The sequence below is a fragment of the Eulemur rufifrons genome, chromosome 19 (genome assembly GCF_041146395.1).
Source record: "Eulemur rufifrons isolate Redbay chromosome 19, OSU_ERuf_1, whole genome shotgun sequence".
Lineage (NCBI taxonomy): Eukaryota > Metazoa > Chordata > Mammalia > Primates > Lemuridae > Eulemur > Eulemur rufifrons.
In genome coordinates, this window is record NC_091001.1 from 114672174 (window position 1) to 114699818 (window position 27645).

General features: G+C 51.7%; 1 protein-coding gene across 5 annotated transcripts in view; it reads left to right on the plus strand.

Annotated features, from left to right (window-relative positions):
• The window catches only part of MYT1L (myelin transcription factor 1 like), a 425635-nt gene that overhangs the window by 309803 nt on the left and 88187 nt on the right, over positions 1-27645 (plus strand). For 3 of the 5 annotated variants that reach the window (XM_069495366.1, XM_069495363.1, XM_069495364.1), the window contains 2 exons: positions 7801-8171; positions 25132-26109. In XM_069495366.1, coding sequence (XP_069351467.1) covers positions 7801-8171; positions 25132-26109 — 1349 coding nt within the window. The remainder of the gene's footprint in view (positions 1-7800; positions 8172-25131; positions 26110-27645) is intronic. The other 2 variants (XM_069495367.1, XM_069495365.1) reach the window with 1 other exon arrangement.

The window sequence follows — 27645 nt, forward strand, 5'->3', positions numbered from 1 at the left end:
TGGCTTGGACATAAATGGTCCAACTTTGACAATTTGTAAGATGAAAATTAGAAGACTTTTATTTAGTCCCGGCTTTGGCTTTGACGAGCTGTAGGACCTGGTCCACGGTGTTCTCCTGTATGTGAATTACAGGTGGACACTGCAGGCCTTCCAGGCTTGGTCTGCGTCCTGCGTTATTCAGCTGCCGCGTGGTCCTTCCCACGAGGAGCATCACGACTCCTCCCCTTCTGCAGTGAGGGCACAGCACTGTTGCATCTGCCCCAGCCCTCGTGAGGCAGGGGCTTTGATGGCGGATCCCTCACTGCACAGCTCCTGCCCGTGTGCCAAGCTCTCCTCCCAACAGACGGTGTCGGCTGCCCCGAGGTGGGTAAATGCTCGGGGCTTCCTCCCTTGTGGTGTCGTGCGACGCAGCTCACAGAGGCCGTCCTTGACGTGCTTGCTGGACACGTCATACCTGTGAAGTAAAGGATGCTGAGTAGGGCAAACGATTGGAAAACATGTGAGAACAATTTCCACATGCACGCACACTGGGGTAGGTTTTGCTCTGTCTAGACGTGCGATCCGTAACAAGGTCGCGGGACTTTTCCTCGAAGGCGTCTTCCGGACGCCTGGGACCCATTGCCCACGCCACTTGCCGCCGTCTGCGCAGAGCAGCACCTGCCATGCCAGGGGGAGCTGCCCCCCAAAGGAGCTCGCACCTGGGCAGAAGCCCGAGTGTGGCGCAGTGTCCTGAGAGCTGTGGGGGCTTCGTGTGAGGAGCAGCGGGGCAGAGCAGCGGCTCCATCCTCCGGGTGCCGGCGTCTCCCCAGGCAGAGTCTCCAGCTGCCTTTGCGGGACAGGCACCGGCGGGAGGAGGCGTGTCGGGTGCCGGGTGGGGAGAAGCTTCGGAAAGGCTCGGGGCATGAGAAGCTCCCGCGTGCACCATGCATGACCCGGCCAGCCCAGCGAGGTCCGTGTCACTGTGGTGGACAGCCCTGGCCCTGCTCGCCAGGGTGCCGACGGGCAGACACTGTCAGTGCCTAAGTGCAGAGACCTCTGGAAAGGGGACCAGCCCCGGGCCCGGAGGCTGCTCCGCAGAGGAGGCATCTCGAAGCAGAGGCAAAGTGCAAATGGAAGTCAGCTGGCCTGGGGCGGGGGAGGGCAGGTGGTGGACGAGTGCCCAGTGCCAGAGAAAGGAGAGCGGCGGCCACCACCCTGCTTCAGCTGGGAGAGGAGAGAGCGGCAGGGCGGGGAGTGCGCAGTGATGGGAGGTAACCTAGGTAAGGCCAGGAGTTAGGACGGCAGGTGCAAGGGTGAGAGTAAGGGTGTGGCCAGATGCCGTAGGGCTCAGGTTGGTCCTCTCAGGAAGACACAGAGAGAGAAGGAGGAAGGGGGGAGGGAAGAGAACAAAGCTGGAGAATGTTGACCTGGGAACCACGATGCTTTAGCAAGACAACCTGTCTGCTGCGGTGGCTGCATCCCAGGAGGCTGGAGTGAGCGCCAAGCTGCTGCCGAGGACCCGGCGCAAAGGCCCAGCTCGAGGGCGGCAGCACGGCGGGGCGCGGAGAAGGTGAGGGACTGGGAGGCATGCAGGCGGCCGGCACTCGGGACGCAGACGCTGCCTGCCCCCGGCTAGAGGAGGCTCCCGTCCTGACTCAGTTATTGCAGTTCTCAGACGCACAACTCAGTGCAAGGCAGGGGATTGGAGGCCGTAGAACGGGTTTAATATGATTTTATCGTGCTGCGTTCTCACATTCTTCGACTCGTTTGTGGAAGGAGGTGGGCTGTGCGAATCTTCGCAGCCCACAGGTGCTCCTCCGTAAGCACGTGAGGACCGCGGCTCGGTGACAACGCGCTGGGCTCTTCGCAGCAGGAGTTCCTGAGCTGGGCGTGCAGCTGGCCCTTCTCGCGCAAAGCCTGTCTGCTTTTCTTGGTACCTGCATCTGGTTTGCTTAAGTCCAGCCGCATCAGTGTTGCTCATTTCGGTAACTGGCGCATGACACCCAGATGCACCAGCCGAGGCACGGGGCCACTGTGCTGGGGCCTCTCTCGCCTCGAACACCACAGTGAGCGCCTTGGTGCCGAGACAGGACAAGGTCGTGAAGCCGTCACCCTCTGCACAACTGCCGTGCCATCTCCCGCAGCTCCAGCATGGCCCTGTCCGGGGCTGGTCACCTGAGGCCAGGTGCCCCTTCCTGCCGCTTACCCTTCCCACGTGTGCAGTGTGACGGCTTCCAAGCGCACAGGCGCTTTTCAGGCAGAGCAGCACACACAGGTGGTGAGTTTCCCACGGGGTTTGAGCAGCACCCGCTCCACGGCCTCAGCGTTCGGCCAGAACAATCGCCTGGCCTTGGGGACACCACCGGTCACCGGGCGCCAGCGCAGGGGAGGCGCCACCAGGAGGTTGCAGCCGGCGTGCGCAGACCAGGCCTGGCGGGTTCGCCTGCAGTGGACCCTGTGTGCAGACGCAGAGCCTGGTCACGTCACGGGGAGGGACCGGGAATAGTAGTGAAACTGTTAGGTGGTTCTTGGCCAGGTGGTGAGAAATCCGTCTTACGTGAGAGCCGTCGTAGGAGGAACAAAGTTATTGTGGGCTGCAGATCTTCCCCTAGGGGGTGGCCCTCCCTGCAGGTGCTGGCAGTGGAGCCAGAGCACGCAGAGGGTACGTCCACCCTCAGCGAGGCCTGGGCCCCCACCCGTGGCCCGTCTGCCCCGAGACCAGCAGGAGGCCGGGACTGTGGACCGGGAGCCACCTCTTCTCCCCCCAGACCCAGCCTGCAGAGGGCGGGAGGGGCAGGGTCCAGGCAGCCCGAGTTTGGTCTTTTCCAAAGGGGCCGATGTTCTCTCTGGGCCGTCTCGTGAGGCAGGTGGACCCAGGAAGCCAAGAGCGCACTATTTTGAAAGGACAGCTAAGCACCCCACTTTATGGTAGTATCTAGCCTTTTTGTGTCAGGGCTGTTAGCCATAAGACGCTACGACACCTGTCGACTGTGGATGTCTTCATTTGTCCTGTCAGCATCTATCCAACACTGAGACGCTAACGTCCCCAAAGGGGCCCAAGCTCTGCGCTGATCCTCACTCATCTCTATTTGGCGCCTGATTCATAATGGACGAGACTGACCTACTCAAACACAGCATGCGAGGAGCCCCGCTGCAGGAGGGACTGTTACAGGAAAGCCAGCCAGCCCTAGAGCCCAGGGGCCACAGCAGCCACGCGAGCTGGGCGAACCCCAGCCCTCACGGCCCAGTAAAACTTCCCAGGGAACGGGGAGCTCGAGTACGTTCGGGGGCCGGGCCGGGCTGCTCCAACCGGGGTGGCAGGTCCTGGAGCCCTCCTGGCTCCCGCAGAGCCCCTGGGGTGCCTCGTCACTGTCTCCCAATTCCAGAAGATGAAGATGAAGACTCTCCTGGGGGCCTGGTAGCCCTTCCTTTGAAGGATGGGTGACCGGAGACCTTAGTGGGAAAGCCGCCCACGTGGCTGACAAAGAGGCTTAAAACCCAGCATTTCTCCCCAGACCAGTGTCTTCTTCCCAAGTGAGACGTCTCAGAACCTTTGCATTTTGAAGGACTAAGATTTATCTGTCTACGCATGAGGAGGAAGGGGTAGGCAGTTCCTAAGAAAATTGATAAGAAAAAATTCTCGTTTACTTAGTATTATTAAATATGGAAACAGATAAAATGATTTGGGGTACTATGGTAGCAGCATCATTTAAATTGAACCAACTGATGAGTTGAAGTCTAATAATTTTATTTTCAAGCTGAGAAAGCACCTACCTAGATTTGACAGACAACAGCTACTTCTTCTTCCTCAGCAAATTTTTTTGCACTGACACAAGGGAAACAATGTTGCATTTCTGTAAAACAAAAAAAAGTTCCGCAGCTCAGGTCCCATCCAGGAGTGCAGGTCTGACTGCATTTCAAGGCGCTCTGTCGGGGCGTGTCCCCTTCCCACAGGTGACGAGGGAGAAACCCCGGGTGCAGGAGTAAGTTTCTGCTGCCTGATCGGACAGCGCCCACATGGGACCCGCAGGACATGGGTTGGAGCCTTTTCAGAAAAGCATCTCCCGCTCACCTTTAATGAGTGATGTGCTCCTTCAAACAAAAGTAAATCAATGAAAATCATGCTGAGGACCTGCGGGTGCCACGTCTGCACGACCAGACAGTTTCTCCAGCGTTCCCCAGGGGCCCGCAGATAGAGAAGGGGATGTTTGGTGGCTGTGTCTCAGACAGACAGGGCTGCCCACTGCTCCACGTCTGTGGTTCTTAGGTAGGTGGGCAGACAGAGGGAGGTGGCAGGTGATAGGTAGACGGTAGACGTAGGTAGGTAGATGATAGGTGGCGTTAGACAGGTAAATGCTGGAGAGCAGGCAGAGGGCAGACAGATGGCGGAGACACACCCAGCACCTCACACCCCCCCACACGCCATCCATGCTACTGTACCCGCTCGGATTGGAAATTCAGTGGGCACAGCCACACGGGCATCCTCACGGCCCGAGGGCACCCTGCCTGCTGGCACAGACACTCCTGAGACGGGTGAGACAGGTGCCGAGCTCGGGGAACCCAGAGAAACCGGAAGGAGGATGGTTGCCCAGTGAGATTCTGAACTGTCCTCCACGCACCTTTCCCGTAAGATCCTACTCCACTTCCAGTCGGAACCCACAGGGAATTTTCTGTTGCCTTTCACTAGATTGCTGTGTAAAAAGGACAATTGCCTGCTCAAAACTAGTGTTGCCTGTCACAAGAAAATCTTATATCCCATCAATTGAGTTTAGGAACAAGAGAAAGTCGTGCTGTGAATAATGAGGTCGCAGCCTTGAGTGCTGCGTCCTGAGACGGCTGGGACGAGCCGCAGCGTTAAGGCCTCAGACACACGGCCCGTTGCGTTTCCCGTGTGGTGTGCTTCAGAGCAGGCGCGTCACCGTGAAGAAACGGCGTGTGCTTTCCTGGGACAGGTCCTCCCAACAGCCGTCTGAGAGCGAGCGCACAGAATCAGGGCAGGCTTGTCCAGCTGAGACGTGGCCTAAGCGCGGTGGGAAGCCACGGGCACACGGGTTACGCTGCCGCAAAACCGGCAGACACAGCGGCTGGTCACCCATCATCGCCACAGGATTAAGAGCAAGGAAATACCTCGGGGCAAACGTCTCTTGCTCCTCTTTGTGCTGACCAGGTTTTAAGGCTCCTTATTCGCGGGCTGAGCCCCGCGAAACCAGTGAGCAGCTTCGGAAGTCCGTGGGGAGCACGAGCGCCGACGCGTCCCGTGGTGGTGATCAGGGGACGCACTGCGGAGCTCGCCGTTCCTGCGACGAGGGGGAGGGTGCGTGTGTGTGTGTGTGTGTGTGTGTGTGGTTTGTTAGGTGTTATACATCTGTGTGTGGTCATAGCGTGATCTGAGTCTCAGAGCTAGGAACGCTCAGCTGTGTCTCCCTGTCACCAAGCTGGGAGCGTAAACACCACCGTCCCTCCGCTGGCCGAACTTTAAGCATTTCACATGGAACAATTCCTTACCAACCACATCAGGACAAACTACCCTGACCTGGAATATCTAAGGAAGGGAAATCTAGCGTACATTTGAATGTTAGCTGGGAATCTCTGGCCTTTTGTTTCTCTGTATTTCCTTATAATTTTTCCCTGAGGCAAACGTGTAGCTGTCGGAGTCACACATTCCTAGGCAGCGGGTTTCTCAGCTCTTCGTGTCCATCTAACTACCGTGACCCACGGCAGTAGAAGGAAAAGAGAACTGCAAGAGTGTCACTCAGGTATTAACTTAAGTACCTGGAGAGTGTAAAGTGGAGCAGTCGTTTGCAAGGCTGTCCCCACAGGGGCCGTCACGGACGCCGGGGGGCCGTCCCCACAGGGGCCGTCACAGACACCGGGGCACACCAGACAAAATTTCTTCATGTCTGCCAAACACAGACTGCATGGTCTGTGCCACCACTGATGGTAACTGTGACCCCGGACCTGTCCGACCAAGAGCGTAGTGTCGACCTGTCCGTGTTCAGAGTTGACAGTCTCCCTGCACAGGTATGCCCTGTCTCCAGCGGTGGCCTCTCTGCACGGGTCCCTTTGCGCTACGCATCCAGGAGGTGTGAGGAGCCGTGGGCACAAAGTGCTGTGCACGGCCGGGTCCCCAGGAGGCATACGTTTTCTGACTGATGTTAATTTCGGCGTTTATTTTGGCCTGGCAGCGGAGGTGCTTGCTTGGAAGGTTGAGCGTCTGGCCTCATGCTACCTGGTGCTCTGACCTTCGAGTCCCTTCCTTTTCCAAGTGAAAGATGGATTAAGTGACCCCTCCGTTTCCTCCTTTCTCCAGACCCCTCCTGTCCCGAGGGTGTCCAGCAGCAAGTAGTGCCATCGGTCACTCGCCTGTACTGAGCTGGACCCTGCCTGAGAAACACAGAAGTGCTGGCTGGCGCAGTCTGTTTGAATTGTCTTGGAAATATCTATTGGTAGTAGAAACAAACAGTACAGTAGTTAGTTTCCAAAACTTTATAGAGCGATGTACTTGCTGGATAACTGAGTATCTGAATGATAATAAAAATGTCAAAACAACATGTTATTATTGTCATTATTAACCAGCAGCCACTGTCGTTCACTGAGAACCCAGCACACACCAGGTACCGCACTAACCTCTTTATATTTCTTTTTCATTTCACCTTTAAAGCAGCCATGTGCGATGAGTATTTTTCTGGTTTAACATTTGATGACTTTGAGGTATAGAGTTGAACATCTGTCCAAAGTCACTCAACCAGTAAGACCTGCCACGAGCGGTTCAAACGCAACACGTCAAGCCCACGGTGTCCTGTTCCGGTGCCCCCTCCCCCACACCCGCCCCCTGCGGGTCTGACTTCGCTCCTCCTTTGGTTGGTGGGTGGGTGGTGCTGACTCAGGCCCTTGGTGCTCCTGGTCTCTCTCACCTGGCTGGAGTCCCATCTGGCGTCCCGTCCCCCGGCACCTGCCCGTGGCTCTCCCGTCTCCAGCCCCGTGCCGCCTCCAGTCTGTCCTGCCCTCGGCACCGTGACCTTTCCAGCCGGCAAATTTGATTGCATCAGTGAGTGCTTAAAAACCCCAAATAACCCCCCATTTCCTGCGTAAAAACCTACAGCCCCGTGATGACCGGTAACAAGGAAATTGTTTTCTGGAAGGCTGGGTGGCACCGATACTGTCCGAGGCTGACGATGCCCTGCAGGACTTTAGCCTGTGCGGCTCCTGTCACCACGGCCTTGGAAAGCACTCGAGGTTCATCTTGTATGTTATCTTGTCTAAGGACACAAGTTTAACCTCAGAATATATTAATACAAATGCAAACATATCTAAAACTTTCACAGCATAAATGTATGTATGTTGATATGGTGTGCATAAAGTATATCTTGTTTTAAATGTATATTACACACAGTGTATATTTGGTGAATGTTAATTGAATTTGTATTTTCAGTGCATGTTATGCCTATTACGCAAGCGTTTCGTGAACCAATCTCATGGGTTTATTAGGATCTCCATGTCATTTGGAATTCCGGTAATGAGGGACTAGGAGACTTGACTAAATCTTGCTGGTGACTAGAGAAATGCAAACTGCATTTCCTTGTAACGTCATTTTACTAGCAGGTGTGGGCGTATGTGTGAGGATGTGTGTGTCCCTGTCCCTCTGGCACTGTGCTGGAGATGGTCACGCCAAACCCTAAATGTCCTGACCAAGGACTCCTGTTGCTCTGACCTTCACAGATAGTAACACGGATCTTCTCCCCCCTCGTCCCACCCCCTCCGCGCTCTCTCCCGCCTCCCCCCTCTCCCTCCCCTCTCTCTCCCGCCCTGTTTTCTCATCAGTGTCTATGGCTGTCCCTTGGCGAAGAAAAGGAAGACACAAGACAAGCAGCCCCAGGAGCCTGCTGCCAAGCGGAGGCCGTTTGCGATGAAGGCCGACAGCGCCTCCGTGGACGACTGCTACGAGAGCGACGGCACCGAGGACATGGACGAGAAGGAGGAGGAGGACGACGACGAGGAGGAGGAGGAGTACTCCGAGGACAACGAGGAGGCCGGGGATGACGAGGAAGACGAGGAGGTGGACCGAGAGGAGGAGGAGGAGATCGAGGAGGAGGACGACGACGACGACGAGGAGGAGGATGGGGAAGACGTGGAGGACGAGGAAGAGGAAGAGGAGGAGGAGGAGGAGGAAGAAGAGGAGGAAGAAGAAAACGGTAATCTTTAACATGTTGGCAATGTGTCCAGTTGTGATTGGGGTCAGTGTTTCTGTGTGAATGGCCCGGTGTCGCCACTTGTGACACTCGGACGACTGTCACACGAGCGAGTCTGCGTGGCCAGCACTGCGAAACGCGGCTGCCATGTGACTTGCACCTTCGTTTTCAAGAATCCTTTTAGGTTCTCTGTCGGACTTTAGGGTTCATTCCAATCAAGCTTTTATCCAGGTTGGTTGTCACGGCAACTTGCCAGGTATTTATGGGGTACATATTTGATTAGCTTAACGAAACCTACCAAAAACTTGAGTCCGCAGACCCGGCCTTCATGTCTCCTTTTCGTGAGGCACTTGTCAGCCACGGTGGGGCTGCTGGGAGGGCTTTTGCCACACGCCGCCGCAGGGGGGCTGGAAGCCTGGCCTGAGGACAGGTGTGTCCACGGGGAAAGCGGATTTTGTCTGCAGATTGCCAAACCTTTGTGACTGTCACGCTACTGGGATGAAAAGGAATACTATTGAAATGACGTAACCACCCATCCTCTGCTCCCGTATTTGAAAGCCATGTTTCTGATCCCAGGCGTCCAACACTGGGGACACAGCAGGGAAGGCGTTGTGCAGGGGGTGGATGTTTTGGGCAGAATGTTAAAGATGGTTTGGTTTTTATGTCCAATTTTCTGTTAGTATCAGGCTCAAAAATATGACTTCAAAACTAATGCTTTCATAAAAATCACTTATTTTCTAGGAAGAAGTGAGAGTTTTCTGAAGAGCCTAGATACAGTCTTTATTGGCTTAGGGTGTGCTTCACAGAAATGCCAAAATGTGTTGAAAAGTGAAGGGAATAGTGTTTTCTTACTCTTCTTCCTTGGGCTCAAAAGTTCTTTAAGAAGCTGAATTTCAAGAGAGCTAATTTCTGAACACAAAAGGTAATTGTTTCAGCCTAGGGTTTCAGTACTAGGAAACCCGAATGTTAGCAAATAATGCTAAATTATTACAGTGACTTAAGATTCTTATGAAAACAATTCACCACTTACATTTACATATATACATGAGCATATATACACACACACAAACACATAGAGACACACATAGAGACACCTATGCATACACATAAATTGCATAAATTAAAGTTAGTCTCCCAGGATTTTTTTGTCTTAATATTAGAGAGCCTTGTGTGGGGAAGGCCCAAGGGAATGTCAGGACACATAGCACAGGGGTCACCGCGAACTCTGTAAGTCCACCGTGGACATAGTGCCCCAGTGTCACTAGCAGGATGCTGAGAATTAAAGGCATAGCTCTGTGTAGTGAAGCAAGTAGAAAGTGGGAGAAAATAGACTAGTTTGGCAAATTCTATCTAGACACTGTATTAAATGCCTGTAGTTCTGGGTGACATCGTTAATTGTGGGGATTGAGTAAGGATGTGTAACTTGGCCATGGCTCATAGAAAAATGGTATAAACTGTGGATTTTGCATATTCTCACCCTGTTTGGAAAGCAATGGGCATTAGTGTTTGGAGTTAAGAATGTTTTTGTGTTCGATGGGTTAAAATAGGAGATATGTAAATATGCATCATTTGACCAAGGGTCTGAACCAGATTTTAGATTTTGCTCTCCATTTTATAGAATTAAAATTTCAATTTTAGTTTACTTAGGGTCATACTTTAAATAACCTTTAAAAGTGCAAAGTGATACATCTTGAAAAGCAACGAGAAGACTTACTGAAACAGCTTTGGAATGTGATTGCATAGGGTTTGTTTGTTCTAACTTGAGCACTTCAAACATAATTGTTTTAAAGGCCAGGTAGTAAGTCATAAAGACATTTGTGCGAGAAGAATGCAAGCAAGTCGGCATAATGAACAGATGTGACAGCCCGTGAGACAAGCAGTGGCGTAGTTACCGAGTAGGCCCTGGAATTTCTAGGGACCTGCCCAGACTTGGCGTGGTGGCTACACGCAGGGTGCGGTGACCTTAACTAGGGAGCGCGTGAGGAAGTCGGTCCTGGAAGGCAAAGACCCAGGAAGACACAGCAGGACACAGACAGGGGTAAACAAGCAGTCGTTGGCAGCCTGGTTTCGGAATTCATACTCTGCATCTGGCTCCCGGTTAAGTGAGCGCCTCCTATAATCACCTGTTCCGTGAACTTTGAAGGGGTCGGGTGAACTACTCACAGCCACAGCGAGAGGTCACGAGATGAGGCTGCCCGCAGTTTCCTGGGGATCCCTGGCAGAACGGTAGCTCACGTCCCTCCGGAGAGCCTGGCGTGCGAATCCCAAGTGCCAGCAGCCTGGGTGGCCGCCGGCTCTCTGGAGGCACCAAGCTGGTTGGATTTCTAAGGCAAAGGAATGTACCCCTCCTAGGAAGTCATCACTGCAAAGGCCTGGCTCCTGGACACTGTCCCCAAGCCCTTCTGTCCGAGAGAAGTGTCCACCAGGCAGCCCCAGGAACAGGAGTTCCAAGGCCCCGGCACCCCGAGTTACAGGACGACGTTCCAGGGCGACTCTGCTCCACGTGTTTCATAGCTGGTCAGGGGCAGCATCTCCAGGGAGGCTCTGTATCAGAGGAACCGACAGCTTTGCTGATCAGGCAGCCATTCGACATGCTCAACCTCCTCTTACGTTTAATTTAGGAGAGTAAGGCTTTGAAAGGCATTTGTCTGTCAATCTCCTGTTTTAATATCCTCATTATATTTTACCTTACAATTACATTTAGTAACCAAATCGCTATCAGCAAGTGTAAATTTCTGCCACGATGACATCCTTAAGGTGCGAACCGCGGCATGCGTGCAGGACATTCCACACGGTGCTCACGAGAGATGCACTGTTGTCTCCCCTGGGAGTGGGCTTGGCAGAAATTGTACGTTTCTGAAAAGCTGGAAAGTGTCCTTTTTTTGAGTCTGGTCGCCAGGGTTCTGGAACATCATCTTAAAAGTGGTGTCCCTGCTCCTTGGTTGACAGTCATGGTGACACTTGCATGCCTGGGCCAGCAGCAGGTTCCTCTAAGGTTGGTTGGTCTTGTTTCCCAGCAAGCAGAAGCACAGGTGCAGTCCGAGCACAGTGCGGCAGCACCCCACAGCACCCCACAGCACCCCCACAGCACCCCACAGCACCCCCACAGCACCCCACAGCACCCCGCAGCACCCCACAGCACCCTGGAGTACCCCACAGCACCCCACAGCACCCCACAGCACCCCACAGCACCCTGGAGTACCCCACAGCACCCCCACAGCACCCCACAGCACCCCACAGCATCCCACAGCACCCCCACAGCACCCTGGAGTACCCCACAGCACCCCGCAGCACCCCACAGCACCCTGGAGTACCCCACAGCACCCCCACAGCACCCCACAGCATCCCACAGCACCCCCACAGCACCCTGGAGTACCCCACAGCACCCCACAGCACCCCGCAGCACCCCGCAGCACCCCACAGCACCCCGCAGCACCCCGCAGCACCCCACAGCACCCCACAGCACCCCACAGCACCCCGAGCACGACTGCCACGCAGGCCCCGCCTGGCGCAGGTGGCCGTCTAGCCCGAGAATCAGGGCATGGCCACAGTGCCACAAGGACAAAGCTTACGCTGACATCAGCCTCACGCGGAGGTGGAAAGTCGGGCTGCTCCCGCCAAGAGGACGCCGCCATTTGTTCCTCCAGGGGAGGGAGTCCAGTCCACCTGCGCCCAACTGAAATGCGGAGTTTATTGATAGGCTTTGTTTTAGATAAAACAAATTTATACAAACCACTATATTGTCACAAGAAGATCCCACAGATTATAGAATAATTATTACTTATATCTTAGAAATTATTTATTTTACTTTCAAAGTTTTAATTTCTCTAGCATTTCGATTATACATGAACCAAAATAGCACTAATAGTGTACATTTCCCATGAGCATATTTTATTACGTCATTGTGTCTGATCTTAGCATGGATTATGTAAGACAGGGCACAAACTATTTTTCCCTCATCGTACTAAGTAGAAACTGCGACTCATTAAGTTTAAACTATTTTCTATAAGTGGTGGATCTATAATCAAACTCTATTGATTTTTTCCTTATCATAAAGCCCACGTTCCTTTGATGACTTTCTGCTTATTTGAACAGCAGGGAAGAATGTGAGTGATTCCTTTCAGATTACATAAATAAATAAATAAAGTTCGTATTTAACAATCAAAATTACATTTATTACACAGTTGACCTATCATAGGCTGGTCTTTTCCATGAAGAATTTTATTTTCAAAAATACATTGTAGCAGTCTAAGTCTGCATTTATTAAATAAAAATCCACTTGTTATCTTAAAGGTAAAAAAATTATCGCTTAGTGGTTATAGATTCTCTATTAGCAAATTTTGTTCGTGGTATCTTTTTGCATTTTTTTAATTTAAGTGTTATATATCAAATGGATATATAATGCCTAGTCAACTATGGTTTGCTTTCATACTCCAGTACACTAAAAAGAATACGTCTTTAAATAAATACATATACACGTGAATATGTGTGCACATATTCGTATCTGTGCACACATGTGGATCCTTTTGCGTACATGCTGCATCTCCCTGTAGACAGAAATGGGAGTTCGGTGAGGGAGAGCCCAGCGGTGCGCGCCCCGGTCCCCAGCACGCAGCTGCTGCTGCGCACGCGCTGTTTCTGCAGCGTTCGCTACGTCGTGGAGTCCTTTCTCCGCTAGTCACTGAATGTCGGGGCTGCCTCGTCATTTGATCACCAGGTTAAATTAGGTAAAATGCAGGTGCCTTGCTGTCCCCAGGGCTCCCCGGCTCCCCCGTAGCGAGCTCCCCAGATCTGAGAGCCAAAGGTGAGCGATGGCACGGGAGGGGGGGGGAGCGTGCAGGTGCGGGAAGGCCCCTCTCCCCACGGTGGGACCCGCCGGGCAGGGCAGGAGGCCGCCCAGAGGCAGCCAGGCCGAGGAGGGGACGGGCTGCTGTTGCTGGTGGAGTGTGGGTGGCCCCTTTGTGCCCTCTGTGGGGACAGTCATGCCGGCTGGGGCCCTGTGCCTGCCAAACTCTGCTTCCAGACTCGGTTCTCACTGCCCACGCCGTGAAATGGGCCTGTGTGTGAGACCGTTTCCTCAGGGGACATCTTCACTCTGCAGTAGCTCAACTTTCTTTGAAGGGAATTCAAGGCAGAACCCGTGCCGTGTAAATTCCTTCTCACAGAAACACTTTTTGTTTTCATGGTAAAGCTCTCAGGGTGTTCTGTATTTCAAACAGGATGAGGCACTAGGCCCCAGGTTGCCAAACCAGCCTGGTAACTTGCTGTAGACAGGCTTGAATTTTCATAAGAGGAGGACAGAATGGGGGCAGGAGGGGTCCGTGGTGGGGCCTCTAATTCCCCAGCTTCCCCTTAGGATGCTGCTCCCCATGTTGATTAGCCAATTATCCTCCGTGTCTTTCTCAGGGAAGCGTCCCTGATGAGGAAAGCGAGCTGAAATGCAGACAGACTGCGAAAATCAGAATTAGCCAGTTTTCCACTGCAGTCAGCAGAAAAAGCAATGAGTTCTGAGACCAACATAAAAACAAAGATGATACGTTTAGTATGCAAGGCTTCAACTTGAGAAAGACTGTGGACACAGTTGGAAAAAGAATGTGATGATTTTTTATCATCTTAAAAACTAAGCTTTCCCTCCATCCATGGAGGCATTCTTTTGGGATGTTTAGTACGCAGGTCTGCTGAAGTATACGGCATCGTCTCTTGGGAATGAGTAATCATAGAATTAGCAATTTCTAGGTATCAGTCTATGATAAAAAGCTAAACTTTCTTCATGCAAACTAATTTTGCATAATTATAAAATATAATTATTTATGTTTCATGAATTTTCCAGTACTTCGATACAAATCAGAAAACTTGCAGAGAATGTAATGCCATGTGCATTTAAGGTGCCAACAGCATGCACAGGGTTGCTGGCGAAAGTCTTTCTTACACAACAGTGAAAAATAAAAGACACAAGATAATAGGTCAAACATATCTTTATTCAGCTTGTTTTAAGGTCCACCCTAAGAAATGAACAGCTTATTTGGTATGTCTTGCTAATTTAATTTGTATTCCAAGTGCTAATTCATCAAAGCAGGCGTGAAGTCTGGAGATGGGAGTGTTGTCCGGCCCTGGCTGTACCGCTGTGCAGAGCAGGGCACTTAGCCTCACTGGACCTCAAGACTTCAAGAGTAGGACACTTGTGCCTGCCCTTCCCGCCCCTGACTGTCTTGTTTCACAGCTTAAAGAAGTTGCAGCATAGAAAAACACCTGACAGGTGGAGAGCAGTTCAGAACTGTAGCGTGGCAATTGCGACTGAAGACGATTTTCGCATGGCCTTGCTCTCCCGTGCGCTGATTCAGGCTCTTCTGCAACCTTGAACCTGAAGTCCGAGCCTGCACACAGCACGTGCTTCATGTGTATCAAGGCTGCAAGAGTGTAAAGGGCTCAGAGCATGGTGGCAGCTCATTCCCCAGCACAGTGTGTGTTTTCCATGTGCCCAGAGGATGCTGGGCTGCCTAAGGACACAAAAGCTAAACGGAATCACTGTTTTGCAAATGAAACCCGTAATACAGGATGGAAGAGGCATGTGCAGAAAGATACAGGTTACAGTTCTTTACAGAGGGCGGAATTGGGAGTCATAAGCTGAGACGGACGCTGCAGGAATTCAGTTGAAAATAAGAACATAAATTTTTGGATACTAAGGATTGCTAGACTGTAAGTTAGATCACCATGGAAGCAGGCTCTTTAGAGACAGACCAGACTCTGACAGGGGTGTAATGTGGTGACTGGGAATGAAGAAAGCAGCCCTGAAGTCGCCTCAAATCCCCTCCCAACCCATGTGAGCAGCCACGTTTGTTCCAAACCCATTCTGGAAAATAGAAGTATCAGAATTTTCACAATGGCCTATGTCCACTCCCAGATGTACCAGTGTAACCGGAACAGTCTTGCTTTGAGGGTCAAGGAATGCTCAAGGTAGTCCAGTTAACCGGAGACTCTGATCCATGTGTGCAAGTGTGTGTGCACGTGTGTGGGAAGGAGAGAGAGACAGAGACGCCCTGTCCCGTGCCTGTCCAGCAGGACCTTGGTGAAGTCCCGTCCTGTGCTCTTCCAACTGCACACACGTCCATCTTGCACAGTCTGTTCCAGTCTCTGGGTGAGGCAAATAACCTTTTTAAAAAATCTCTTCTTGCATGTTAAGCCACTGTTTCCTCTTTCTTTGCATCCAAAATTATTCAGTCTTCTGAAGGATTCAGAAAAGGAATTCTTGCTCACTGTGCAAAGCAGACACAGAGGTATTACAACTTAAAGCCAAGGAAACCTTACCCTCTGAGCTTTTTCTGGCATACGCTGTGGGGCTTCTTAGCCACATTGGGTCCAGAGTCTGCACCACCCAAACTTTCTCAGTGTAGAAACAGAGACGCCAAAGGGGGCCTGGTGTCCTGCAACAGCGTGGGGCCGTGGGGCGTTTCTGTGGCTCACTGCTCCTTGTGGCACCGTGGACTTTCTGAGGAGAGCCTTGCCGGCCAGGCAGGGGGTGGGTGGAAGCAGCCTGCTCCAGCGGGAACAGCCAGGCTCCAACCCCCATCGATGGAGCTGGAATCCCAGGTGCACGTCCTGGCCACACGACCTTAAACGGAGGATAATCCTCCTTGGATTCATTCCTTCTTCTACAAGGTGCAGATGATAACACGTCACTTGCAAAGTGTTGTGACATCAGGCGTCCTGGATAGGGCCACCTGGGAAAGCGTGCTGGCCCCAGGTGCGCCGACAGGGCAGGCACTGTCACTGTTCTCGTTTAGCCTGCTCCTGCCACACAGCCTCCCCGCCTGCAGAAGCAGCACCTGGCTGTGGCGTCCTGCTGTCGCTCCTGTGCTCTAGCCCCGCCTCGCTGCCCAGCCCTGCCGGCGCCCCACACCACGGCCACACAGGCCTCGGCTGCCCCTGCTCAGAGCACAGTCCCGGCTCAGTCCCTTGAGCTTGCTCTTCCCTCCCCAGACCCCTGCCCAGTGCACGCACTTCACGTCTCTGCTCGCGTCCCCTTCTTGACGAGGCCTTGCCTGATTCTCTCCCTGAAATAACTCCCCTCCGCGGCGTCTCCGTCTCCTTTTCTGCCTTAACCGTCCTCACAGCACGTAACTACCTGGCACCGCAGCGGAGGTTTGCGTTGTTTTTATCTTCTTCACTGACTGCAGTGGAACGTCCGTGGCTACAAGGACATTGTCTCTTTGGCTCATTGTTCAGCTCCAAATGTGACTCAGATAGTTGTTAAATGAATAAACATTATCCGGTTAGTGCCCCCACCCCAGGCCCAGCAGAGCTGGCTTCTGCAAAATTGTGACAGTCGCAACATTCATCTTTCCTCCAGTAAAAGGGTTATGATATGTCGTCCTTTCCAAAGTTTTGCATTTTTCATTTTGAGGAAGAGACCTAGATATGCCAATATTTATCCCAGGTAAAGAGATGGCTGATGGGTAAATGCCTCTTATCTTAGGTAGAAGTTTTTCTCCGTGCCTCAGTTTCCTGTCTAGGATCATTCTTGTGAGAGCTGTTGCCGTAGTTCAGTCATCTGTGGTGGATCTTCCAAAACCTGAGCTGATGCGCGGCTCCGGTCACGGTCACCTCCGACCGTCCGTGTCCGCGGGGTGGGCGAAATGCCCGCTGCACGCTTTGTTCCAGCCTTGAGGAAGCCTTCCCGGCAATGACAGGAACCAAGACCACTAAACATCACAGACACACACGGCGGAGTGGGGCGTCTGCGCACGCGTGCAGAGCAGGTGGCGCGTCCTGCGCTGGGTGAGCAGCAGGCAGGGCCACGCCACGCGCATTCCTCGTCTGCAGCCTAGAAAAGCGCCGGCTACCGCTCCGCAGAGTGGGCCGAGTCCCAAAGACGGAAGGCAGGGAACAAATGCAGTCCAGCGGACGAGTCCCATTGGCGGAGAAGTAGGTCGAGCTGTGCGGCGTGGGGACGTTGATGGTAACGAGACTCGAGCCCAGAAATAACCGTGCAGGAAACAACACGCAGAAAACGGCCGGGAATGTATTTTGGGTGATTGCGCATACAGCACCCAAACCGTCTCCCTGGTGATTAGCACCAGGGAGAAGGAAGAGAGCAGCGTCTGCAGCAGAGACACGGACCGGCGCCCGGCAGTCGTGGCCCTGCTGAAGGTGGAGGAGAGGCCGGGGGCGCTGCAGGTTGCCCCGACTCCAGCAGCAGCCCTCCCTGCAGGCTGGTGGGACCCCCCGCTGTGTCTGCTTCTCCACCGTCAGCTGCGAGGCAGGGAAGGGACAGAGGCCAGGCCAGAGCTGGAAGGGGCCATCCTCGCCCGGGCCTGGCCTGGCCGTCCCGCCTGTGAGAGCGACAGGTCTCGGGTGCACAGCAGTGACACCCCGTGAGCAGGACGCCTCCTTTTCCTGCACGCAGAGTACGCGCAGGTATAGGACGATCAGCCTGTGCAGCCTCCAAAAGACAGGGAAAAAGTGGCAAACCAGAGCGTATAAACTGCAGATCCTCAAATCTCTCTAGTTAACTTATACAGAGTAAGAAGACTGTAACTGAAACATAGTGTGTCTACTTTTCTTTATCTAAAAAAAGCCAAGCTAATTCTAAATAATTTTTATATCCAATAGAGAAATAATATACCAACATCATTCATTCATTTTTAACAACTTTCAAGAGAGACTGAGGATTTTCTCAGTATCTGCAAATTCCGATGCCCGTTCACCTGCACTCGGGCGCCTCAGCAGGAGGTGCCACATCCTGCGTCCGTCCCACACCCGCCACCCCGACACTGCCACCCGCAGCACCAGGGAGCGTGTTTAGTACGTACCTCGCACCTGAAGCCTTGGGATTTTAGAGGGAAGGTTACGGTAGGAAAGCACCCTGTGGTTTGGGAAAGAAAGAAAAAAGTAGATCAGAGTAGAATTAGGAAGTGTCTGCATCTGGTGAGCAAAACAGGCAAATGAATCACCAGACGAGAGGCCCTGTGGGGACCGTGGTGTGCCTTGCGGAGGCAGGTTTGCCGCCGTGCGCCGAGGTAACCTGTGCTCTCCCAGTCCAAGCTAAGGAATCAAGGGCACCCAGGAGTGGGCTCTTTTGATTAGGGGACAATTATTTTTTTTTTTTTCATGTGAAAGAGTATTTATTGCAGCTTTATTTAAAATAGGGAAAAAAAGGAAATTACCAGAATGCCCATGAAATGGAGATTGAATAAATATACTGTGGTTTATTTACAAAATAAAATACAACGCAAAGTGTGAACTGCTGGCCGACGTACAAACATGGATGAATCCCACAGACACTGTACTAAGTGAAAAGCCAGACACAAGACAATACACGCCCAACACACGTGATTAGGGGACAATTATTTAGAAAAGATCTGGAATTTGTCACTTAGAACTTAGTGCAAAACTCAGTCCCTCTGTTCCGTCCCCAGCTGGAACCCGGGCTCGTCCTAAGCACTCACGCAGATCAGGGATCTGGGCAGGGAGGGCTCGTTCTGAGCAGAGTGCCTGGGAGCTGGGGGGCCCCCTGCCCTCCCGACGAGGCCGACATGGGTCTTGGCAACTTGCAGTAGGTAAATGGTCTGCCAGCACGGACCTTTTCGTCTCCTGGAAATTTATCTCTGAGGTAACGCCACTTTAGAGCCTCAGATGCTTGTGAGTTTTGAAAGGTAGAGAGGTGTGGTGTGCTGGGAAAAGGCTTGAGATTATGTTAGAAGACCGGGTGACAATCCCAGACTCATTGAGGGCATGTTAATGGCAAACAGGTTACTTCAATTCCCTGGACCTAAGTTACTCCAGATGTAACGTAAGACTTTTGATTGGGTTATGTCTATAATTCTAGCACTGATATTCTAGGATTCAAGGACAATGACAGTGGCTGACACGGGGAACATGGTCATCTCAGTCCACACTCAAGCTTAGCAAGAGTGGCGAGAGGTTCTGCTAGAACAATTCCAGCCTCTCAGCGATCGCTGTTGAAACCGTGGCTGTGGATAGACATCGTCTGAACGTTTTCCGTGACGCTGAAATAAGACAAGCAACAGCACTGTCACGTAAGACGTGGCTGGGAACCGTGACAGTTCAGTCTCAACAGGGCCGAGTCTGGCTCGTCCAGCCACTGCAGACCCACTTTCAGCTTCGAGACCCCCTTTCCTCCACGAGAAGCGGAAGACTGCTGCTCGCGGAAGAGTCTCGGAGGTCTCCCGGTGAAGCGCCTCGTTGTCCGGGTGGGGGGAGGGAGGCGAGCAGGGAGGGGTGCCGGGACCCCAGCGCCATCGGTGGGGGAGCTGTCAGCAGACCCCGGGCGGCCTCCGGCTGTGGGACGTGGGGGGCAGCGCTCAGGGGCTGGCGCCCTCCCAGCGAATCTGTCGCACTGAGCAGCACCCGGGTGAGGTGACGTCTCCCCTACCACAGAGGGACAGACACCCCGTTTCTCCCCGCGTGTGCCTGGGGTCCTGGAAGGAGGACCAAAGCGACAGAGAAACGAACTCAGCTGCTCTGTCTGGCCTTAGCGCGAGGATGAGGTGTATTCCAGGTGGTAACAGGGTCACGGTCCTCAGAGCAGCAAGGTAGCCGAGGTCTGCCCCGTGCCCACCACCCCTCTCTGCACGGCCTCATCCTGGTTCTCAGCGGCCTCCCGCCCTCCTGCCCACCCAGAGCCCTCCGGCTTTCCAGGCACCGGTGTCAGGAACCCAGTGCCCTCCTGAATGCCAGTCCAGAGCTCTGTATTTTCCTGATTTCCTAACCTCATTTCCACCTCAGATTGGAGCTAACCTCCATTAATCAGAACTCTGGTAGGCGGCAGGCTAACTTAGCTAGAAATTCCTGCGCAGTTTTCAATGACTGATGACACAACTAAATCCTCAATAAGCCAATGCAAAGTATAAAAAGAAGAAAAAAATCAGAAGATACATGCTAAAAACAATAACAACAGAAACGTTCTGAGTGGTTAGGCAGAAGGGGATCGTGTTCCTGTCTTCTGAGGCACAGCTGAACGTCAGCGAGCGGATCTAGAAGGAGCCCCCGGGCATCCTCTCTGGGGGGCCGTGGGGTCTGCTTGCTGATGGGGCAGAGGCACTTGCACCGTGGCGAGGGCTGCGGCGCCTCAGTGCCAGAGGCCCAGCTCTGTCACCCGGCGGCATGGGCTGGGGAAGACCGTTAACCTCTGGCTCCGTGTCGCCGTCCCTCCTAGGGAGCCGTGGAGCCTCTGTCAGGGCTGTGACCCACAATAGCCACCTGCCATGAGGCTTTGAGAGTCTGGCTGTTCGCCTGCACTCATGGATTCTCCCCGCTCCTGTGAGGCCGTGCATGTGATATGTCCGTGGTACGGGCCACTTTTTTCTTTACTATTATTGCAGTTGCTAATTAAACACCATCATCTTTGCATTAGAATTGAATACCTTTTCAAATTTCTGTATTTACGAATCAGAAATATATATCGACATCCATCTATTTCTACGATTATAAAAAAACACCTCTCCAATGCCACCTCAAACAGTGGTCTGACCTCTGTTTAGTGGTCTTTCATCATCTGGAACATTGGAGCGCACGCTCGGACCATGTCCTCTTTGGCCTGGTAAAGTCTGGAGTGGTTTCGCGTTGGAGAATTACTCCTCTTGCTGTTTCTCCTCTGCTTTCTAAATGGCTGTATAGTTGTTGCCCACAGCCTGTCTGAGTTGCCAGAAAGAGCAGCAGTAACTCAGTCAGGACTAGATGTTGAAAGGATCCAAGGTGGTATCTTAGACGTGTCTGTTAGAGACAGGTTACTGCAAAGCCAGTGCCTGTACTTATAAAGTTGGAATCCACGAAGTTCTGACCCTACCAGACTCTAGTCATGAGGGTGGAGGAAAACAAGCTACGGCCACCACAGTTTTTTTGTTTAAGAAAATCTTTTGGTTTTCCGATTGTAACCATGGAGTATAAATTGTTCCTAACAATCTCGCCTAAAGAAGATAAAATCCGCCCGACAGCATTTCATAAAGCTCACACGGGAGTTAAGATCTGACGTGTAATAGCAGTTAACGTGAGGTTTGCGATTGGCCGACGGCAGCGTAGACAGCGCCTGGGCTTAGCCACTGAGTCAACTCTGTCTTCTGCGTTCAGGGTCCTCCCCAGGCAGTGGCTGGACCAGACCTTCTCCAGCTTCCATCCCATTGAGCACCTGGGCTGGCACCTCGTGCTGGGTGACGCCTTTCCGGAGTCTGCTCCTGTGCAGCTTTGCTAGATGACAGGCTTACAAGAGAAAATGACAAAGATGGAAACTGATAATATTTGAGTATTCTCTGTAATCTTCTATCTAAATAATTATGCTTTTTTGATCAGAACATAAACTTGTCCTTTAAAATGATTTTCTGGGAGGGTCACTTGAGGCCAGGAGTTTGAGACCAGCCTGTGAGACCCCATCTTCACAAAAAATAAAAAATTAGCTGCACATGGTGGCGAGCATCTGTAGTCCCAGCTACTCAGGAGGCTGAGGCAGGAGGATCTCTTTGAACCCAGGAGTTTGAATTTGTAGTGAGCTAGGATGACACCACGGCACTCCAGCCTGTATGACAGAGTGAAATCCTGTCTCAAAAAAATTTTAAATTTAAAAAGTTTTAAGTAAAAAATAAATATACAACTTTGTGATAAAGTGTTTTTTTTAATCACAAATACATTTTCCCCATTTGCTGGAACATTGAATACTAGATGAAAGTAGCAAAATTAGCTCCTCAAATTTTTGTGGTTGGAATATTAGTTCTGTGGATTATTTGTACAATTTTCTGGCACAGAAAATTCTAGTCCGTTTCCTACAGGCCACCTCCACGCATGATTCATTTCATGATTGCCCGCCATAAACACACAACTGGAAGGGGAAATTGCCCGAGCGTGTGAAACCAGAGAGAGGTTTCTGGAAGCTCGCTGGAAACGGTTGTGAGTTCTGGAAGAGGCCGGTGCTTGGTAGATGCTCAGAACCTGCTTGTTGATGGACCGCCTGTTCCCATCCGTGAATCCCCATAGTTACGAGTTGGCTTCATTGCAAATGTGTTTTGAAATAGTTAAATGTGGTAACTCAAGATGTTCTACTGGCGTGCGGGAACTTTTGGTCCCCCAGGCGGTTCTCACCGGCCTTTCATTCCCGCGTTCCCCGCCGTCAGGACAGCCTCGGACGCCGCGCAGAGCCACTGACTTTGGGGAGGAGCCCACGCGTAGAGCAGGCTCCACTCTCGGGTGCGGCATGCTTCGCTCGCCCTCGTCACCCCCATTCTGCAGACACGCTGGCTTCCCGGGCTCCTGTGCTGAGGGCCCATGATGAGACGGGCCACCACGCATGCACAGGGGACCTTGCGTGGCACATCCTACTTACTGGTTCTTGGACAAGAGCTTTGAGAAGGGCCAGGCAGTTGTACCATCCCCCCTTCACCACTGAGCTGCGGGAGGCTCTGGAGACGCAGGTCCCCGGCGTCACACGATCAGCAAGCCCAAAGTCACAGTGGGGGCCGAGGTGGGTAACTTCTAGGTCCACAGCAGTCTCACGTGAAGACCGTGGTTTACTCTTGCTGTGCTCTGTCACTGTCGCAGAACTGAAAGCTGGAAGGTGCGTTGGAGGCAGGCGTCAGCCTCCGGTTCCCGGCGGTGAGGGCCCCCTTCTCGGCTGGCTCTGACGCCTGTGAAGAAGCTTGTCTGTTTTTGCTCTAATCTCTTCAGGGGAAGGCAACTTAGAAATTGAGTGGGGAGATGAATAGATGTCTGGTTGTCAAAAAGGTGTGCTGTGCTCCTTGCCCGTGTGATGCCGAAGGGGAAACGCAGAGGCAGGTGAGTTGAGGGTGACCCTGAGATTCAGAAGGTGAAGCACTGGAGTCTTGTAAGTGGCATGCTTGGTAGGAAGGTGAAGAAGCCCACGAAGCGTGGCCCCTGTCCTTGTCCCAGTGAGGCTGTTGTGGTCCCAGACGCAGGGCGCAGGGCAGGCAGGCCTTTCTTCCCATTCGCCACTTTCCGTGACTCTCTTCTTTTCCAGATTCTTCAGGGTGACCTGATGATTTCCATTAAAGAAATTTAGGAGAAAGTCATGAAAATAGAAAGTCTTTCCCATGGTTTCTCCTGCGGTTCAGCGTTCACAGAGCTTCAGCGTGTGCCTGTGCTTTCTCCGTTTTGAGTCCCCCGTCTCGGGGTAGCGGTGCTGGTGCCAGAACACCCCAGGGCTGTTGTGCCGGGCGGACACGCTTGCTGACCCCGCAGAAACGTCTCTAATCACGGCCCATGAGTGTGACAAAGTGCATAAATTGAGAGGAGAATATAGCTTTTGTATTTCCCAATAGTCATTAAAACAGGATTGACCTCAATTCCTCAAAGCCTGAGCTCCAGGCCAGTGGCAAGGAGGACACTCAAGACTTACTCATCCAGTGTATCTGGTTGCATCCGCTGGTTTAGTTTTCTTTCTCTGCTGCTCGTTCAGAATACCTTTATCTCTATGATAAAGAAAATGATTTATAGGAATAATCCAGAAGAGAGACAGCATTTGTTTAATATAATTAGTGATGCTCTGTGACTAATAAATGGCAGACTTGTTTTGCTGAAGTTTAGAAAGGTGTGTCAGATTTAAATATTTCTTGATTCGATGTGGGCTAACAAGGATGTTCTTTTCTGTTATTGACATATTGAGCTCCAAATCTTTTTTCTCTAACAAAAGCCTTTTCTGCATAAAATCCACAAAGAGAACACAAGAGGCCCCATATCTCAGCTCTTAGTCAATCGGTGTTTTCTATGAGTCAATATATGTCATTTCTTCTTCATTAATAAACTTTAAAAATTCTTCTTACTCTGATTTTTTTAATCATGGAAACAAAGAGCAGATGTAAAAATGGTATGCAGTTAACCAAATCCAATCGAAGGGGGTGAATGAATTTAAGAATCCTTTTGTTATCAGTTGTATTTTGCAGTATGCATGATGGCAGTTACGTAGGATGGTGAACAAAGGTACAAATCCCAGATGTTCCCTGAGTGTTAAGCAGAATACATTTCAGATGAAATGTAGGGGTTTTAGGTCATTCTTAACATGATCTTTTTAAATTTTAAAGAGTTTTTCTAAATGCCTTTTTGAGATTGAGTCTAACACTTATTCGCAGTCGTTTCTGCCAGCTCACCGTAATTTCCCTGAGCCCGTGGCAGGGCGACTGTAATGGCGGCTACCGGGTCAGACGCCGTGTGGCGGGTGTTGCCGCGGCGAGCACTCCGCCCAGCCCCGCCTTTCACAGGCGCTCAGTCACTGCGCACCCACCGTCGCCCGCCCACCCTCAAGCCCAACCCGTGGGGACGCACACAGAGGGGTCAGAGCTCGGCAGACCTCCTCTCCATTCCTGTTGCCTCACTGTCTATCGTGGTGAACTGTCTCCAGTACTAGATTCCAAATAACTCCCAGTGCGGCCTCCGCGTGTGCTTAGGACACTGAAATCCCAGTATGCGGTGCATCCCTGCTGGTCCCTCAGAAACGCCAGGCTGTCTTCTGTGTCGCCTGAGTGTCACTGTGAAAACAGACAATTTAAAAGCGATTGCTGCAAACATCTGTTTGAGAGTTGGCAACGAGGAAAGTTCGTGAACTCTTAGAAAGCCTAGGCATATGATGCATACAAATATTATGCATCTGGTTGGGCTATAAATAAATAAAGCCAATGAAGAAATAAGTCATTCTTAAAAGTCAGATATAATAAAAAGTTAACATTTTAAAACTTTATTCACAATGTTTACTAGTTTATTTTAAGGTTAATTAAGGAAATCAATAGTTCACAGAGAATATCTTAAATGGCCTTCTGTGTTCTAGCACAGCCCGTTTTCTTTACATCACCATTTCAGCGCAGCTGCAAATGGGACGTGAGGGTTCTGTTGTTGATAAGCAGAGTCTGACTTGCAGTTAACTTGCTGTCCATGCTCTTACGACTAAACTTCAAGTTCTAGCCACTTTTTCTTTTCTTTCCTTTTCTGTCTTTTTTTATTTTCTTTGCAGAAGACCATCAAATGAATTGTCACAGTACTCGAATAATGCAAGACACGGAAAAGGACGATAACAATAATGATGAGTACGATAATTACGATGAACTGGTGGCCAAGTCGCTGCTAAATCTTGGCAAAATTGCCGAGGACGCAGCCTACAGAGCCAGGACTGAGTCAGAAATGAACAGCAACACCTCCAACAGTCTGGAAGACGACAGTGACAAAAACGAAAACCTGGGTCGGAAAGGCGAGTTAAGTTTAGACTTAGACAGTGACGTTGTTAGAGAAACGGTGGACTCCCTCAAGCTCTTGGCACAGGGACACGGTGTTGTGCTCTCAGAGAACATCAGTGACAGGAGTTACGCCGACAGCATGGCACAGCAGGACGGCAGGAACATGAACTACGTCATGCTGGGGAAGCCCATGAACAACGGGCTGGTGGAGAAGATGGTGGAGGAGAGCGACGAGGAGGTGTGCCTGAGCAGCCTGGAGTGCCTGCGCAACCAGTGCTTCGACCTGGCCCGCAAGCTCAGCGAGACCAGCCCGCAGGACAGGGGCCAGCCGCCAAGCATGAGCCTGCGCCAGCACGCCAGGCAGGAGGACGACTTCCCGGGCAGGACGCCGGACAGGAACTACTCGGACATGATCAACCTCATGCGGCTGGAAGAGCAGCTGAGCCCCCGGTCCAGGGTGTTTTCCAGCTGCGCCAAGGAGGACGGGGGGCACGAGCGGGACGACGACACCACCTCTGTCAACTCGGACAGGTCCGAGGAGGTGTTTGACATGACCAAGGGGAACTTGACCCTGCTGGAGAAAGCGATTGCTCTGGAGACGGAGCGCGCCAAGGCCATGCGGGAGAAGATGGCCATGGAGGCAGGCAGGAGGGACGGCATGAGACCGTACGAGGACCAGTCCCCGAGACAGCTTCCCGGCGAGGACAGGAAGCCCAAGTCCACTGACAGCCATGTCAAAAAGCCATACTATGGTAAAGGTAATATTTCTACCTAACGTAAGTTGTCCCGTGAGAACACGAGCCAGAGTGAGAGGTGTTGTAGCTACAATTAAAGTATGAGTCACACTAGATTCTATCTCCACTGCACGTTTTTAGAGCTGATTCCAGAATTACATTGTGTGATTTTGTTCCTGAAGAGCAAATAAAATATTTGTCTGAGAAATACGTAAAGCAGCTCAACGCGATATTGTTAGAGCAGATGAATGACAGGGCGCTCCCGCGGGAATCGCATTCCCTGGGAAGACAGGAGGAACGCTAGCGATGCCAGCGGGCGTGTGCTGTCAGCCACGGTCCACGCAGAGTGGCGAGGGCTTAGGGGACAACTGGCCAACCACAGATGACGCACATATTTACAAATCGGATTGGGTAGGTGGCATCATGGTGTATAGAATTATCATGAAACGACAGTCATTGATGGAACCAGCCCCCACAGAAAACAGCCCTGACAGAAACGGAACCGCAGCGCAGTGGCCGGTGCGTGAGACGAGGGCAGTGAGTGCGCAGGGCCACCGCAGGGAGGGAGGCAACGCAGCCACGTGCCGAGCAAGGCGTGGCCTGGCCGCAGCTGAGGTCAGTAGGGAGCGATTCCCTGGTATTCTCATTCCTCTCGCTGATTCCATTCTGCTGTGGAAACAGTCATGGTGCTTTTCTCAGATATAATTTATTATAAAACACTCAGAACTATCCAATATGATAGTTTTAGCTCAATTTTATTTTATGACATATGCAGGCACATATTTGCATATATCTTTCTATTTAACTATTTATGCATATACACTATACCTATATAGTAAGTGTATAATGTGTGTGTGCATATGTATAGCTTCAAATCTGCAACCTGAATGAGTGAGTTCATGTTCGCAATGACAAGTATCCACTTCCAACATGAAACAGACGATAATTCACCCTCACACGGAACCTTGATGTTGTGGTATCACAATAACAAGTTTCTTTTAGAACTAAGTAAGAAGCAGTTTCAAGAATGATATTGGTGATTCCTTAAATCCTTCTATATTAGTAGCAAAAATATTATTTTTCTGTTATTTATTTTATTCTATTCATTATGAATATTGAGTTTTCTCACAGTGAATCTAATAGTGAGGTCCAGGAATTTGGTTTGAAAATCAGTTGCTGTTTAAACTTCAAACTATCAGAAAAACTGCCTTTTTCTAAGGTGACCTGGGCGTGTATTCTCCTCTCAATGTGTGCGTGCACCTTCTGTGGCGCGTTGGCGGCTCCGCAGCCAAGCCCGACCGGAGGACCCTTGGCCAGAGGCTCTGGCGGCCCTGGGCGTGGCAGTGCCTGGGCGCTGACACCCTCTCAGGTAGGAGGCGCAGGCTGGACCCCCACGAGGCGTTGCTCTGTGAGGGGTGATCGTTAAGGGAAACAGAGCCTTCAGCTCAGCAGGGCTCCAGGCTTGCTGCGGGCACGTTACAGACTGTGCAACTCAGCAGGCGTGTTCAGAGGTACAGGGCTAGCATTCTAAACGCGATGTGCTCACGTCATCTGTCCGAA